The following is an 18008-nucleotide window of genomic DNA, read 5'->3' as shown; positions in this document are numbered from 1 at the left end:
TGATTACGGTATGGTCCACGTGTACAGGCTGGGGGGTGACTCTGTTATACCACTCTTTTGTTATTTTAGCTGTGTGTTTACTGTCATTGTATTGTTGGAAGCTGAACCTTCAGCCAAGTCTGAGGTCCACAGCACTCTGGAAAAGGTTTTCATCCAGGAAATCTCTGTACTTGGCCACATTCATGTTTCCTTCCATTGCAACCAGTTGTCCTGTCCCTGCAGCTGAAAAACACCCCAATAGCATGATGCTGCCACCACCATATTTCACTGTTGGGACTGTATTGGGCAGGTGATGAGCAGTGCCTGGTTTTCTCCACACATACCGCTTAAAATTATCACCAAAAAGTTCTATCTTCGTCTCATCAGACCAGAGAATCTTATTTCTCATAGTCTGGGAGTCCTTCATGTGTTTTTTTTTAGCAAACTCTATGCAGGCTTTCATATGTCTTGCACTGAGGAGAGGCTTCTGTCAGGCCACTCTGCCATAAAGGCCCGACTGGTGGAGGGCAGCAGGGATAATTGACTTTGTGGAACTATCTCCCATCTCCCTATTGCATCTCTGGAGCTCAGCCACAGTGATCTTGGGGTTCTTCTTTACCTCTCTCACCAAGGCTCTTCTCCCACGATTGCTCAGTTTGGCTGGACAGCCAGGTCTAGGAAGACTTCTGCTGGTCCCAAACTTCTTCCATTTAAGGATTATGGAGGCCACTGTGCTCTTAGGAACCTTGAGTATTGCAAAAATTCTTTTTTAACTTGGCCAGATCTGAGCCTTGCCACAATTCTGTCTCTGAGCTCCTTGGCCAGTTCCTTTGGCCTCATGATTCTCATTTGGTGTGACATGCACTGTGAGGTCTTATATAGACAGGTGTGCGTCTTTAAAAAATCAAGTCCTATCAGTTTAATTACACACAGCTGGGCTCCAATGAAGGCGTAGAACCATCTCATGGAGGATCACAAGGAAATGGACAACATGTGACTTACATATGAGTGTATGAGCAAAGGGGCTGAATACTTATGACCATGTGAGATTTCAGGTTCTATGTTTTAATAAATTTGAAAAAATGTCTACATTTCTGTTTTTTTCCATTAAGATAGCGTGCAGAGTGTACATTAATGGGAAAAAATTAACTTTTTTGAATTTACCAAATGGCAGCAATGAAACAGAGTGATAAATTTAAAGGTCTTTCTTTTGGTACCCACTGTATATGTATGTATATATTCCATGTGATGGAATTGGAGGTGTTGACTGGGACAATGTCCTCAGAAATAAGAATACAGAAAATAAATGGAAATGTGTAAGAACATCCTTAATAGGCGCTGTAAGCGGTTTATACCTTGTGGGAATAAAAGGAGAAGAAATAGGAAAAACCCAAAGTGGCTAAACAAAGAAGTAAGAGGGCGATTACCAGTAACAAGAAAGCATTTACACTACTAAAGCGGGACGGCCCTGCTGAGGATCTAACAACTATAGGGAGAAAGATACTTTATCTAAAAAACTAATAACAGCTGCCAAAAAGGAGACAGAGAAGCACAAAGGAGAGTAAGGGTACCGTTACACGTAGCGACGCACCAACGATTCCGACAACGATACGATCTGGCTAAGATCGTTTGTGCATCGCTAGTAAGCAGTCATACAGGCCGATCTTCATAACGACGCATCAGCGATCAGCGATGTCACTAACGACCACGGCGATCGTTGGTACCGTGTCACACACTGTCTATAATAGCGACTCAGACTTTGAATAGGCGTCCTTCAGCGCTATCTATATGAGTTCGGAGTCGCCAACGAGGTCGCTCGTCGTTGATAAGGGGCGTCAAACACAGCGATGCATGCTGGTCAGCGTGACGCCAGCGATCAAAAAATGATCCTGAACATTCGCACACAATCAGCGACATCACAGCAGGGCGCCGGTCGTTTCCGCATGTCACACTTAGCAAGATCGCTAGCGATGTCGTTGTTGCGTCACAAAATCGTTGTCGCTTCAGCGATATCGATCTCGCCGTGTGTAACGGGGGCTTAACACTAATCCCAAGCTGTTCTTCACCTACAGTGGGGAAAAAAAGTATTTAGTCAGTCAGCAATAGTGCAAGTTCCACCACTTAAAAAGATGAGAGGCGTCTGTAATTTACATCATAGGTAGACCTCAACTATGGGAGACAAACTGAGAAACAAAAATCCAGAAAATCACATTGTCTGTTTTTTTTTTCATTTTATTTGCATATTATGGTGGAAAATAAGTATTTGGTCAGAAACAAAATTTCATCTCAATACTTTGTGATATATCCTTTGTTGGCAATGACAGAGGTCAAACGTTTTCTGTAAGTCTTCACAAGGTTGCCACACACTGTTGTTGGTATGTTGGCCCATTCCTCCATGCAGATCTCCTCTAGAGCAGTGATGTTTTTGGCTTTTCGCTTGGCAACACGGACTTTCAACTCCCTCCAAAGGTTTTCTCTAGGGTTGAGATCTGGAGACTGGCTAGGCCACTCCAGGACCTTGAAATGCTTCTTACGAAGCCACTCCTTCGTTGCCCTGGCGGTGTGCTTTGGATCATTGTCATGTTGAAAGACCCAGCCACGTTTCATCTTCAATGCCCTTGCTGATGGAAGGAGGTTTGCACTCAAAATCTCACGATACATGGCCCCATTCATTCTTTCATGTACCCGGATCAGTCGTCCTGGCCCCTTTGCCGAGAAACAGCCCCAAAGCATGATGTTTCCACCACCATGCTTTACAGTAGGTATGGTGTTTGATGGATGCAACTCAGTATTCTTTTTCCTCCAAACACGACAAGTTGTGTTTCTACCAAACAGTTCCAGTTTGGTTTCATCAGACCATAGGACATTCTCCCAAAACTCCTCTGGATCATCCAAATGCTCTCTAGCAAACTTCAGACGGGCCCGGACATGTACAGGCTTAAGCAGTGGGACACGTCTGGCACTGCAGGATCTGAGTCCATGGTGGCGTAGTGTGTTACTTATGGTAGGCCTTGTTACATTGGTCCCAGCTCTCTGCAGTTCATTCACTAGGTCCCCCCGCGTGGTTCTGGGATTTTTGCTCACCGTTCTTGTGATCATTCTGACCCCACGGGGTGGGATTTTGCGTGGAGCACCAGATCGAGGGAGATTATCAGTGGTCTTGTATGTCTTTCTTTTTTCTAATTATTGCTCCCACAGTTGATTTCTTCACTCCAAGCTGGTTGGCTATTGCAGATTCAGTCTTCCCAGCCTGGTGCAGGGCTACAATTTTGTTTCTGGTGTCCTTTGACCGCTCTTTGGTCTTCACCATAGTGGAGTTTGGAGTCAGACTGTTTGAGGGTGTGCACAGGTGTCTTTTTATACTGATAACAAGTTTAAACAGGTGCCATTACTACAGGTAATGAGTGGAGGAAAGAGGAGACTCTTAAAGAAGAAGTTACAGGTCTGTGAGAGCCAGAAATCTTGATTGCTTGTTTCTGACCAAATACTTATTTTCCACCATAATATGCAAATAAAATGAAAAAAAAAAACAGACAATGTGATTTTCTGGATTTTTTTTTCTCAGTTTGTCTCCCATAGTTGAGGTCTACCTATGATGTAAATTACAGACGCCTCTCATCTTTTTAAGTGGTGGAACTTGCACTATTGCTGACTGACTAAATACTTTTTTTCCCCACTGTATATCAATAGTAAGAGAATCATAAGTGACAGTGTAGGAGCCTTAAAGAATTGTGAGGAAAGAATGGTTGTAGATGACGAGGAAAAAGCGAATATATTACCCACCTTCTTCTCCACGGTATTCACGATGGAAAATGAAATGCCGAGAGACAAAGAAAACCCGATATTAAGGGTCACCAATCTAACCCAAGAAGAGGGGCGAAACCGGCTACATAAGATTACAATAGATAACTCTCCGGGTCCGGATGGCATACACCCACGAGTACTAAGAGAACTAAGTAATGGAATAGACAAACCATTATTTCTTATATTTAGGGACTCTATAGCGACGGGGTCTGTTCCACAGGACTGGCGCATAGCAAATGTGGTACCAATATTCAAAAAGGCTCTAAAAGTGACATTGAAATTATAGGCCAGTAAGTCTAACCTCTATGGTTGGTGAGATATGTGAAAGGTTTCTGAGGGACGTTATTCTGGATGATCTCACTGAGAATAACTGGGTAACGCCATATCAGCATGGGTTTATGAGGAATCGCTCCGTTCACACCAATCTAATTAGTTTTTATTAAGAGGTAAGCTATAGACTGGACCAATGTGAGTCATTGGATGTGGTAGATCTTGATTTTTCCAAAGCGTTTGATCCCGTGCCACACAAGAGGTTGGTACACAGAATGACAATGCCGGGTCTGGGGGAGAATGTGTGTAATGGGTAAGTAACTGGCTGAGTGATAGAAAGCAGAGGGGGGTTATAAATGGGATATTCTCTAACTGGGTCGCTGTGACCAGTGGGGACAGCAGGGGTCGGTGTTGGGACCTCTTCTCGTCAACATATTTATTAACGATCTGGTAGAAGGTTTACACAGTAAAATATCGATATTTGCAGATGATACAAAACTATGTAAAGCAGTCAGTACAAGAGAAGATAGTATTCTGCTACAGATGGATCTGGATAAGTTGGAAACTTGGGCCGAAAGGTGGCAGATGGGGTGTAACAATGATAAATGTAAGGTTATACACATGGGAAGAAGGAATCAATATCACCATTACACACTGAATGGGAAACCTCTGGGTAAATCAGACCTGGAGAAGGACTTGGGGATCCTAGATAATGATAAACTTACCTGGAGCAGCCAGTGCCAGGCAGCAGCTGCCAAGGCAAACAGGATCATGGGGTGCATTAAAGAGGTCTGGATACACATGATGAGAGCATTATACTGCCTCTGTACAAATCCCTGGTAAGACAGCACATGGAGGACTGTGTACAGTTTTGGGCACCGGTGCTCAGGAAGGATATAATGGAACTAGAGCGGGTACAAAGGAGGGCAACAAAATTAATAAAGGGGATGGGGGAACTACAATACCCAGAGAGATTAGCAAAATTAGGATTATTTAGACTAGAAAAAAGACGACTGAGGAGCGATCTAATAACCCTGTATAAGTATATAAGGGGACAATACAAATATCTCTCCGAGGATATGTTTATACCAAGGAAGGTGACAGCCACAAGGGGGCATTCTCTGCATCTGGAGGAGAGAAGGTTTCTCCACCAACATAGAAGAGGATTCTTTACTGTTAGTGCAGTGAGAATCTGGAATTCCCTGCCTGAGGAGGTGGTGATGGCGAACTCAGCCGAGGGGTTCAAGAGAGGCCTGGATGTCTTCCTGGAGCGTAACAATATTGTATCTTACAGTGATCAGGTTCTTTAGAAGGACGGAGATCTGGGGATTTATTCTGACGGAATATAGGCTGAACTGGATGGACTAATGGCTTTTTTCGGCCTTACTCACTATGTTACTACTGTATGTGTTATATACCATACATTCTCTGTGTGTTCCCTAATCGGCCTATTAGTGGAAGCAGCCGCAGCTTCATCCATCACTCCTCAATTACGTATTTGTCCTGACGATTGGAGGCAGCGGATTTGGCTTTTTGTGACATATCGGTGGCATACTCCATGACCCCTTCGATTCTGTATCTTTGACATAATAAACGTACATGTTATAAACACCCTTCTTGCAATAAATGAATTTTCTCTCTGCTGACAATATAATCAAGTTATATCTAATCCGCCCAATACAAATGTGGCACTATGACTTCACAGCAAACGGGTGATGTCCCAAAAAGCCAAAATGATTGCAACTGTAGATATCTTAAAAACATAACAATTATAGTAATAGAGCCTTTCCTCATATTCAGTGCCCCCCTCTATTTTTGTAGCCAGCCTCCTTCATCAGTGTCTCCGTCTTTTCTTGCTGACCCTTCATCAGTGTCCCCCTCTTTTCTTTCAGACCCTTCATCAGTGTCCCCCTGTATTTTTGTAGCCACTATCAGTATCCCCCACTTTTCTTGCAGACCCTTCATCAGTGTCCCCTTCTTCTTTTGTAGCCCCTATCAGTGTCTTTGTTGTCACGCTGTAATACTGAGGATTAATGCAGAGTAACACAAAGTCCACTAGATGGCAGCAGAGTGGAGAATGAGCTGAACATCCTACAATGAAGCAGATCTACAGTGAAACAACCACTAGGTGGCAGCGGAATAGAGAGCTGAGTCGATACCAGTAAAAACGCAGTACAAAAGGGGAATCCAAAACGCAGAGTCAGTAGAGAGAGCAAAAGGTCAGTACCGGTCAGTAGCAGAGGTATCAGAAGGGACAGACAGATCAGGTCAGGGATGAGCTAAAGTCAAATACCAGGGAATCCAAACACATAGGGAACTAAGGAGCGGGGCAGTTAGGAGAAAGGACACCAGACCCGGGTAGAGTCAGATGTATGCAGCATGACAGATCAGGAACTCACCAGAGCCAGCTACACACGCCGAGTGCAAGCAATATAACTGGCACTGCACACAGGTTGCAGCACAGAGATATAGCAGACAGGACAACAGAACAAGGCAGGGAAAATTAACCCCTGACATGACCAGATAGAAAAAGGAGAGACAAGACAAAAACCCGGCCTGGATCATGACAGTACCCTCCTCTCAAGGGTGGGCCACCGGACCCCCAGGTTTCCCAGGAAAACGTATATGGAAAGCATGAACCAAATGAACAGCGTGAAGTGATTGCTCCGGAACCCAGGATCGATCCTCCGGACCGTAACACCTCCAATGTACCAAGTACTGAAGCGAATGTGAACCATCAGAGAGTCGACAATACGTTCAACTTCACACTCAGTTTGTCCATCCACAGAAACAGGATGTGGAGACTCAGTAGAGGAAGGTACAAAGGATTTAAGAAGGGACCTGTGAAATACATTGGGGATATGAAGCGACGGAGGCAAGCGTAAGCGAAAGGCAACTGGGTTGTCCACCTCAATAATCTTGTACGGATCAATAATCTTGGGACCCAGCTTGATGGAGGGAAGTTTCAGACTTATGTCCTTTGTAGACAACCACACTTTATCTCCTACCAGAAACTTAGGTCCTACAGATCATCGCTTATCAGCAAAATGTTTGTCTGCTCTGAGCCACCCCAAACCTCCCCAACCATTGAACTGCCACATCAGCCCCTGAACATCCGGAATCCAGCCTGGAAAATTCACCAAAATGGGGGTGAAAACCGTAACTACAGAAAAACGGAGAGGTGCCAGTGGACTGATTAACCCGATTATTAAATGCGAACTCAGCCATGGGCAACAAGGAACACCAATCATCCTGCTGAGACGGGCAAGACACCTCAAAATCTGTTTTAGTGACTGATTTGTCCTCTCCGTTTGACTGTTGGTCTCGGAATGGTAGGCAGAGGAGAACGTCAAGTATATACACAATCTCTTGCAAAACACCCTTCAAAACTTGGACATGAATTGCACCCCTCTGTCAGGCACCACGTTCAGAGGCACGCCATCCAACCGTACAATGTGCTCAATAAACAATTTAGACAGTGTTTCAGCATAAGGTAGTCCTGTGCCAAGGTAACAAAATGCGCCTGTTTGCTGAACCTGTCAACCACTACCCAGACCACTATTTTGCCATTGCAAAGAGGGAGATCAGTGATAAAATCCATGGACAAATGAGTCCAGAGTCTATCCGGAATTGGCAATGGCACCAATTCCCCGGCCGGCCGGTTATGGGAGACTTTAGCACGAGCACACGTATAACAAGCAGACACAAACACGGCGATATTAGAAGACATGGAGGACCACCAAGACAGTCTAGCAATAGCCATCCGGATGGCCGAGACTCCAGGGTGCCCACTGAGAGCAGAGTCGTGGAACTCCCGGAGAACTATCAACCGATACTGAACTGGGACGAAGAACTTATCAGGCAATGACTGAGGAGCAAGCGACTGAGCCTCACAAATTTCCAGCTCCAATTCGGAGGACACCCCAGCAATGACCACACCGTGCTGAAGAATAGAGGAAGGATTTTCTGGCGGTGATATCAGATCCAAGCTGCAGATAAGGCATCGGCCTTGACATTCTTGGAACTGGGCCGAAAGGTGATAGAAAAATGAAAACGTGAAAAAAAGCAACCATCTAGCTTGTTTAGGAGTTAAAGGTTTGGCAGACTCAATGTGGGACAGGTTCTTATGGTTTGTAATCACCGTGATCCTATGAACAGCCCCCTCCAAAAAATGCCTCCATTCATCAAAAGCCAATTTTATGGCCAATAATTCCCAATTACCAACATTGTAATTTCCGCAGGATAAAATTTCCTGAAGAAAAGGGCACATAGTCTAAAATTAGTCAAAGTGACGGGTCCCTGAGCCAGCACCGCCCCCACTCCTACCTTCGATGTGTCCACATCCACAAAGAATGGTTTCGACGGGTCGGGCTGAACCAACACAGGAGCAGACATAAAACACTTCTTCTAAGTTGTAATTGCTTCAACTGCCAGAGACGACCAGACTAAGATCAGCCCCCTTTATGAGTGAGATCGGTGAGTGGCTTGACCACCTGAGAAAACCCCTGGATATGTTTGTGATAATAGTTGGCGAAACACAGAAAACGCTGAAGACCCTTGAGGTCTCTGGGTTGCACCCAATTAACAATGGCCTGTACCTTTCCAGGGTCCATACGAAACCCATTGGCAGAGGGGATGAACCCCAGAAAGGCAAGCTCTTGGGACACAAAATGAACACTTCTCAGGTTTAGCGAACAGGGAGTTCTCCCGTAACCTATGAAGAACCGCAAGTAAATTACCTATGTGAGATTCTTTGTCAGGTAAAAAAATGTCATCCAGATACACAACCATAAAGCGCCCAATAAAATCAGAAAATACATTAATGAAGTTTTGAAATACCGCAGGCGCGTTCATGAGACCAAAGGACATGAGTAAATTTTCAAACAAACCCTCAAAGGTGAGAAATGCCGTTTTCCATTCATCCCCTTCCTGAATGCGGATAAGGTTATACGCTCCCCTGCGACCCAACTTGGAAAACCACTTAGCCCCAGATAATTGGCTGTACAGATCCAGAATGAGCAGGAGGGGGTAGGTATTTCTCATCGTAATCTTATTTTGTTCCTGAAAATCGAGGCAAGGGTGTAAACCACCATCCTTCTTATTAACAAAAATAGAATCCAGCAGCCACAGGAGAGACAGAGGGACCGATGTGATCTTTGCGTAAACTTTGAGATATAATTTTTCATAGCGATGCGTTCCGGGCCAGAAAAATTGTACAAATGGGCCTTGGGCAATTTAGCACCAAAAATCAGATTAATAGTACAATCATAGGGGCGATGTGGTAGCAAGAACTCAGCCTCATTTTCGGAGAACACATCTCCAAAATCTTTCAGGTACTACGGAATACGCTCCAGATTAACATAAGACACCAGAACAGCAGAAAGACAACCATTAGAACAATTAGGACCCCATTTAACAATATCACGAGATTCCCAGTCAATAACAGGATTATCATCACGAAACAATCACTGACCTCAGGGAGACCAGTCAAAGAAAACACTGTGGCAGCTGGCAAAGGCGCTCAATCAATGAAATCCTAGGTGCAATGCTCCCTGGGAAATACAAATATGCAAATAAAGTCCATGGAGCCTCATTTAAGAGTCTCAAACACGGGACTAGCCAGATCTTCCTCCAGGGAAGGACCCAGCCAATAACAGGATTATGCAACTGTAACCAGAGGAATCCCAACACCAGTCCCGCTTGAAGGTTATCCAGAAGTAACATGAAATTTGTTCCTGGTGCAGGGAACCCTCCTTGAGGAGAAACTCCTCTGAGACAAACTTCACCACATTTTTAGCCAACGATGTCTTATCAATGGCAATGATATGGATGGGATTCTTTAGCCTAACTGTCCCTAACTTACTCTTGGACACCAGACCAGAGTCAATAAAATTCATGGATGACCCACAGTCCACAAAAGCTGAAGTTGGTGCGAAACAATCTCCACAACAAAGTTTCACCTCTAACAGAATTTTTTGAATTGAGGAAAACGGTACCTGAGAGTCTGGGTGACCTCCTCGACAATCACCCAGACTTAAGCATTTCCTGGCAACTTGTTAGTTGATGGGGAAGAGAGGCGGTCCTTATTCCAATGTCCCGGACTTCCACAATAGAAGCATAATTTCCCTTCGCATCGCCGCTTCCTCTCCTTATGCTTGTGGTTAGTGGCCCCTACCTCCATATGTTCCATATATGGCATCACATTGGACTTAGCAGAATATACTGGAACCTCTCGCTCGATTACTCCTCTCTCCCGCAATCTTCGATCCATACGAATGGCCTGGGTCATGGCTTCCTCCAAAGAACTGGGTGGCGAATGGAGAGCCAGAGTGTCCTTGAGATCATCCGAAAGTCCTCTCCTAAACTGGCATCTTAGAGCAGAGTCATTCCAGGACACCTCGGTGGACCATCGTCTAAACTCAGAACAATACCCTTCAGTTGTGAGTTTACCCTGGGAAAGTCCCATGATCGTGTCCTCTGCCACCCTGACCCGGTCTGGTTCATCATGAATCAGTCCTAAAGCCTCAAAGAATCTATCCACAGATATATGTTCAGGGGCAGTAGCAGGTAAAGAAAAAGCCCAAGTTTGAGGACCCTCCCAGAGTAAAGAAATAATTATCCCCACCTGTTGACTCATCTCCTGAGGATCTGGGTCTAAGGGAGAAAAGTAGCTTACAACTAGTTCTCTCTGAATGTATGAAACCTTTCCTCTCCGTAGAAAGTATGAGGGAGCCTGGCCGGAGGTTCAGGAGAGTGTAAAGAAATATCAAAGGGGTCGGATTGTGTCATAGAATCATAGAATCGTAGAGTTGGAAGGGACCTCCTGGGCCATCTGGTCCAACCCCCTGCACAAAGCAGGATTCGCTAAATCATCCCAGTCAGATGTCTGTCCAGCCTCTGTTTGAAGACTTCCATTGAAGGAGAACTCACCACTTCTCGTGGCAGCTTGTTCCACTCATTGATCACTCTAACTGTCAAAAAGTTTTTTCTAATATCTAATCTGTGTCTCCTCCCCTTCAGTTTCATCCCATTGCTTCTAGTCTTTCCTTGTGCAAATGAGAATAAAGTTGATCCTTCTACAATGTGACAGCCCTTTAGATATTTGTAGACAGCTATTAAGTCTCCTCTCAGTCTTCTCTTTTGCAAACTAAACAATCCCAAATCCTGCAACCTTTCCTCATAAGACAGGGTTTGCAGACCGGTCACCATTCTGGTCGCTCTTTTCTGAACTTGCTCCAGTTTGTTGATGTCTTTTTTAAAATGTGGTGCCCAAAACTGGACACAATATTCCAGATGAGGTCTGACCAAAGAGGAGTAGAGGGCAATAATGACATCACGTGATCTAGACTGTATGCTTCTGTTAATACATCCTAGAATTGCATTTGCCTTTTTTGCTGCTGCATCACACTGTTGACTCATATTCAGTCTGTGATCTATTAGTATACCCAAGTCTTTTTCACATGTGCTGTCACTTAGCCCTATTCCTCCCATTCTATATATGCTTTTTTCATTTTTATTGCCCAGATGTAGTACTTTGCATTTCTCCCTGTTAAAAACCATTCTGTTAGTTGCTGCCCACGTCTCCAGTTTATTTAAATCTTTTTGAAACCTCTCTCTCTCTTCTCTAGTATTAGCTATCCCTCCTAGCTTTGTGTCATCAGCAAATTTAATCAGTTTACCCTCAATTCCTTCATCTAAATCGTTGATAAAGATGTTGAACAATACAGGGCCCAGGACAGAGCCCTGTGGTACCCCACTTGAGACATTCTTCCAACTGGATGTGCAGCCATTTACGACCACTCTTTGGGTCCGATCACTAAGCCAGTTATGAATCCACCCTGAAAAGATTTAAAAGCTTCCGTAAGCTCCCTCTGAAGTTGGTTATGGGAAGTGGCAAGGGCTCTATTTTCCATTGACAAATCTTGCATCATTTGGGTCAAATTCGACATCTGATCCGCAAGAATACAAAGGGAATCCATGGAGAGAGGAAAAAAAATGTGTGGCCAGTTAAAATGTCACGCTGTAAAACTAAAAATTAATGCTGAGTAACACAAACTCCACTAGATGGCAGCAGAGTGGAGAATGAGCTGACTATCCTGAGATGAAGCAGACCAGCAGAATTATAGCAAAGAAACCACTAGATGGCAGCGGAATAGTCAGAGAGCCGAGTCGATACCAGAAATAATGCAGTACAAAGGGGAATCCAAAACGCAGAGTCAGTAGAGAGAACAAAAGGTCAGTGCCGGTCAATAGCAGAGGTATCAGAAGGGAGAGACAGATCAGGTCAGGGACGAGCTAAAGTCAAATACCAGGGAATCCAAACACACAGGGAACTAAGGAGCAGGGCGGTTAGGAGGAAGGACACCAGACACGAGTAGAGTCAAATGTATGCAGCAGGACAGATCAGGAACTCACCAAAGCCAGGTACACACGCCAAAGGCAAGCAATATAATTGGCAATACACACAGATTGCAGCACAGAGATACAGCAGACCGGACACAGGAACCAGGCTTTGAAAATTAACCCCTAACATGACCAGTCCGGGAAAGGAGAGACAAGACAAAAATCCGTCCTGGATCATGACATCTGTCTTTTCTTGCTGACCCTTCATCTGTGTCTCCCTCTTTTCTTGCAGACCCTTCATCAGTGTCCCCCTCTATTTTTGTAGCCCCTATCAGTGTCCCTCACTTTTCTTGCAGACCCTTCATCAATGTCTCCCTCTTTTCTTGCAGACCCTTGATCAGTGTCCCCCTCCTCTTTTTCACAGGACCTCGCACTCGAAAGCTGAAGAAGAAGAAGAGCGATAAGGAGGATAAGCGGCCCCGCACGGCTTTCACTGCGGAACAGCTGCAGCGGTTGAAGGCGGAGTTCCAGGCCAATCGCTATATCACGGAGCAGCGGCGCCAGACCTTGGCCCAAGAGCTCAACCTCAACGAGTCTCAGATCAAGATCTGGTTCCAGAATAAGCGGGCTAAGATCAAGAAAGCATCTGGTCTGAAGAATGGGCTTGCACTGCACTTGATGGCACAGGGGCTGTACAACCACTCCACGACCACCGTGCAGGACAAAGAGGACAGCGACTAGGGTGGCACCATGGCTCAGAGACCTTGTATAGACTGAGACCACTCGTGGCGCAACTGTCCTAACAAGCCAAAGATTTTATTAGGACGATGATGAGGGTGATCAGGAGGATAATAAGGAGATGATTGTACTGGCGGTCATCGGAGGCTGTAATTTATTTTCTAATAAAGCAATTATTCCAGGACTCCTGATCTCATTGTGACTGACCCTGAAGCAAGGAATGGAGAGAGGGCTACAAGGACAGGGGCTGCACAGGACAGGGGCTACAGGGGTATAGCAGCTGCAGGGGACAGGGGCAACAGGGACAGACACTAAACGGGACAGAGGCCACAGGGTGTAGTAGCTACAGGGAACGGGTGTGATGGGGTATGCAACAGAGCAGGAAGAGACACCAGGCCAATAAACAATCCAACCAGATTTATTGGGACCGGGAACTTGGACAATATAAATTATAGTAATTCTGCAGCGTCCTTAATTTGTACACAACGAGTCCACACCAAGAGCGCAGATCCGGTGGCGCCACCCGACCATCCAACGCCAGGAAAATAGAAATAGTCCTTGGGTGAATCTAATGGATACAGCAGGTGAGGGACCAACACAGTCCCACGTGGCTGGTTCTAAAATACACACGGTCACTGGGATCTCGCCTCAGCATAAGATCACAGCCCTTCGCAGGTCACCACACAACAACAGTCTTTAGATTCCTCAAATCCAGCAGGGTGGGGAGACATCACAATTCCATGTGGCAAAATAATCTCCAAGCTCCATACATGATACCAGGATCCAGCCACAGCTGCCTCTTCCTGCTCTGCCCATACCCCGTCACATGTACAGGCTGGGGAGCGACTCTGCTCCAAGGGGCTACACGGGACCGAGGCTACAAGGCAAAAGGGGTACAAGGGACAGTGGCAGGGCCACAAAGAATGAAAAGGAGGACACAAACAAACTTTTGAGATTGATGTCATCTGTAGGGTCAGGTGAGCGACAAAGAAACATGAGAATCTGTTATGAGAGATTACATATAAGCCCCCAAGATACATCAATAAAGATGGAGTGATATAAGATGACAACAAAGAACTGAGAGGCAGAAAACACTACAGATAACCCGGTATATATAGAGATAATGGGGGAATAATCACAGATAACCCGGTATATATAGAGATAATGGAGGAATAATCACAGATAACCCGGTATATATAGAGATAATGGGGGAATAATCACAGATAACCCGGTATATATAGAGATAATGGGGGAATAATCACAGATAACCCGGTATATATAGAGATAATGGGGGAATAATCACAGATAACCCGGTATATATAGAGATAATGGGGAATAATCACCGATAACCCGGTATATATAGAGATAATGGGGGAATAATCACAGATAACCCGGTATATATAGAGATAATGGGGGAATAATCACAGATAACCCGGTATATATAGAGATAATGGAGGAATAATCACAGATAACCCGGTATATATAGAGATAATGGGGGAATAATCACAGATAACCCGGTATATATAGAGATAATGGGGGAATAATCACAGATAACCCGGTATATATAGAGATAATGGGGGAATAATCACAGATAACCCGGTATATATAGAGATAATGGGGGAATAATCACAGATAACCCGGTATATATAGAGATAATGGGGGAATAATCACCGATAACCCCGGTATATATAGAGATAATGGGGGAATAATCACAGATAACCCGGTATATATAGAGATAATGGAGGAATAATCACAGATAACCCGGTATATATAGAGATAATGGAGGAATAATCACAGATAACCCGGTATATATAGAGATAATGGGGGAATAATCACAGATAACCCGGTATATATAGAGATAATGGGGGAATAATCACAGATAACCCGGTATATATAGAGATAATGGGGGAATAATCACCGATAACCCGGTATATATAGAGATAATGGGGGAATAATCACCGATAACCCGGTATATATAGAGATAATGGGGGAATAATCACAGATAACCCGGTATATATAGAGATAATGGGGGAATAATCACAGATAACCCGGTATATATAGAGATAATGGGGGAATAATCACAGATAACCCGGTATATATAGAGATAATGGAGGAATAATCACAGATAACCCGGTATATATAGAGATAATGGGGGAATAATCACAGATAACCCGGTATATATAGAGATAATGGGGAATAATCACAGATAACCCGGTATATATAGAGATAATGGAGGAATAATCACCGATAACCCGGTATATATAGAGATAATGGAGGAATAATCACAGATAACCCGGTATATATAGAGATAATGGGGGAATAATCACAGATAACCCGGTATATATAGAGATAATGGGGGAATAATCACAGATAACCCGGTATATATAGAGATAATGGGGGAATAATCACAGATAACCCGGTATATATAGAGATAATGGGGGAATAATCACAGATAACCCGGTATATATAGAGATAATGGAGGAATAATCACAGATAACCCGGTATATATAGAGATAATGGAGGAATAATCACAGATAACCCGGTATATATAGAGATAATGGGGGAATAATCACAGATAACCCGGTATATATAGAGATAATGGGGGAATAATCACAGATAACCCGGTATATATAGAGATAATGGAGGAATAATCACAGATAACCCGGTATATATAGAGATAATGGAGGAATAATCACAGATAACCCGGTATATATAGAGATAATGGGGGAATAATCACAGATAACCCGGTATATATAGAGATAATGGAGGAATAATCACAGATAACCCGGTATATATAGAGATAATGGGGGAATAATCACAGATAACCCGGTATATATAGAGATAATGGAGGAATAATCACAGATAACCCGGTATATATAGAGATAATGGAGGAATAATCACAGATAACCCGGTATATATAGAGATAATGGGGGAATAATCACAGATAACCCGGTATATATAGAGATAATGGGGGAATAATCACAGATAACCCGGTATATATAGAGATAATGGGGGAATAATCACAGATAACCCGGTATATATAGAGATAATGGGGAATAATCACAGATAACCCGGTATATATAGAGATAATGGAGGAATAATCACAGATAACCCGGTATATATAGAGATAATGGGGGAATAATCACAGATAACCCGGTATATATAGAGATAATGGGGGAATAATCACAGATAACCCGGTATATATAGAGATAATGGGGGAATAATCACAGATAACCCGGTATATATAGAGATAATGGAGGAATAATCACAGATAACCCGGTATATATAGAGATAATGGGGGAATAATCACAGATAACCCGGTATATATAGAGATAATGGAGGAATAATCACAGATAACCCGGTATATATAGAGATAATGGGGGAATAATCACAGATAACCCGGTATATATAGAGATAATGGGGAATAATCACAGATAACCCGGTATATATAGAGATAATGGAGGAATAATCACAGATAACCCGGTATATATAGAGATAATGGGGGAATAATCACAGATAACCCGGTATATATAGAGATAATGGAGGAATAATCACAGATAACCCGGTATATATAGAGATAATGGAGGAATAATCACAGATAACCCGGTATATATAGAGATAATGGGGGAATAATCACAGATAACCCGGTATATATAGAGATAATGGAGGAATAATCACAGATAACCCGGTATATATAGAGATAATGGGGGAATAATCACAGATAACCCGGTATATATAGAGATAATGGGGGAATAATCACAGATAACCCGGTATATATAGAGATAATGGAGGAATAATCACAGATAACCCGGTATATATAGAGATAATGGGGGAATAATCACAGATAACCCGGTATATATAGAGATAATGGGGGAATAATCACAGATAACCCGGTATATATAGAGATAATGGGGGAATAATCACAGATAACCCGGTATATATAGAGATAATGGAGGAATAATCACAGATAACCCGGTATATATAGAGATAATGGGGGAATAATCACAGATAACCCGGTATATATAGAGATAATGGAGGAATAATCACAGATAACCCGGTATATATAGAGATAATGGAGGAATAATCACAGATAACCCGGTATATATAGAGATAATGGGGGAATAATCACAGATAACCCGGTATATATAGAGATAATGGGGGAATAATCACAGATAACCCGGTATATATAGAGATAATGGAGGAATAATCACAGATAACCCGGTATATATAGAGATAATGGAGGAATAATCACAGATAACCCGGTATATATAGAGATAATGGGGGAATAATCACAGATAACCCGGTATATATAGAGATAATGGAGGAATAATCACAGATAACCCGGTATATATAGAGATAATGGAGGAATAATCACAGATAACCCGGTATATATAGAGATAATGGGGGAATAATCACAGATAACCCGGTATATATAGAGATAATGGAGGAATAATCACAGATAACCCGGTATATATAGAGATAATGGAGGAATAATCACAGATAACCCGGTATATATAGAGATAATGGGGGAATAATCACAGATAACCCGGTATATATAGAGATAATGGGGGAATAATCACAGATAACCCGGTATATATAGAGATAATGGAGGAATAATCACAGATAACCCGGTATATATAGAGATAATGGAGGAATAATCACAGATAACCCGGTATATATAGAGATAATGGGGGAATAATCACAGATAACCCGGTATATATAGAGATAATGGAGGAATAATCACAGATAACCCGGTATATATAGAGATAATGGAGGAATAATCACAGATAACCCGGTATATATAGAGATAATGGGGGAATAATCACAGATAACCCGGTATATATAGAGATAATGGGGGAATAATCACAGATAAC

At 43.2% G+C, this 18008-nt stretch overlaps 1 protein-coding gene across 1 annotated transcript in view; it reads left to right on the top strand.

Moving 5' to 3' along the window:
* EN1 (engrailed homeobox 1) overlaps window positions 1-13318 on the top strand; it is a 170914-nt gene extending 157596 nt beyond the window's left edge. The window contains exon 2 of the mRNA XM_073551888.1: window positions 12821-13318. Coding sequence (XP_073407989.1) covers window positions 12821-13137 — 317 coding nt within the window. The 3' untranslated portion in view covers window positions 13138-13318. The remainder of the gene's footprint in view (window positions 1-12820) is intronic.
* The last annotated feature ends 4690 nt before the right edge of the window (window positions 13319-18008 follow it).

Source organism: Dendrobates tinctorius, unplaced genomic scaffold (assembly GCF_039654945.1).
Source record: "Dendrobates tinctorius isolate UK_male_01 unplaced genomic scaffold, ASM3965494v1 ptg000182l, whole genome shotgun sequence".
Taxonomy (NCBI): domain Eukaryota; kingdom Metazoa; phylum Chordata; class Amphibia; order Anura; family Dendrobatidae; genus Dendrobates; species Dendrobates tinctorius.
Note: the sequence above shows the minus strand (reverse complement) of the source record. Positions and strands in the feature narration are given on the sequence as shown.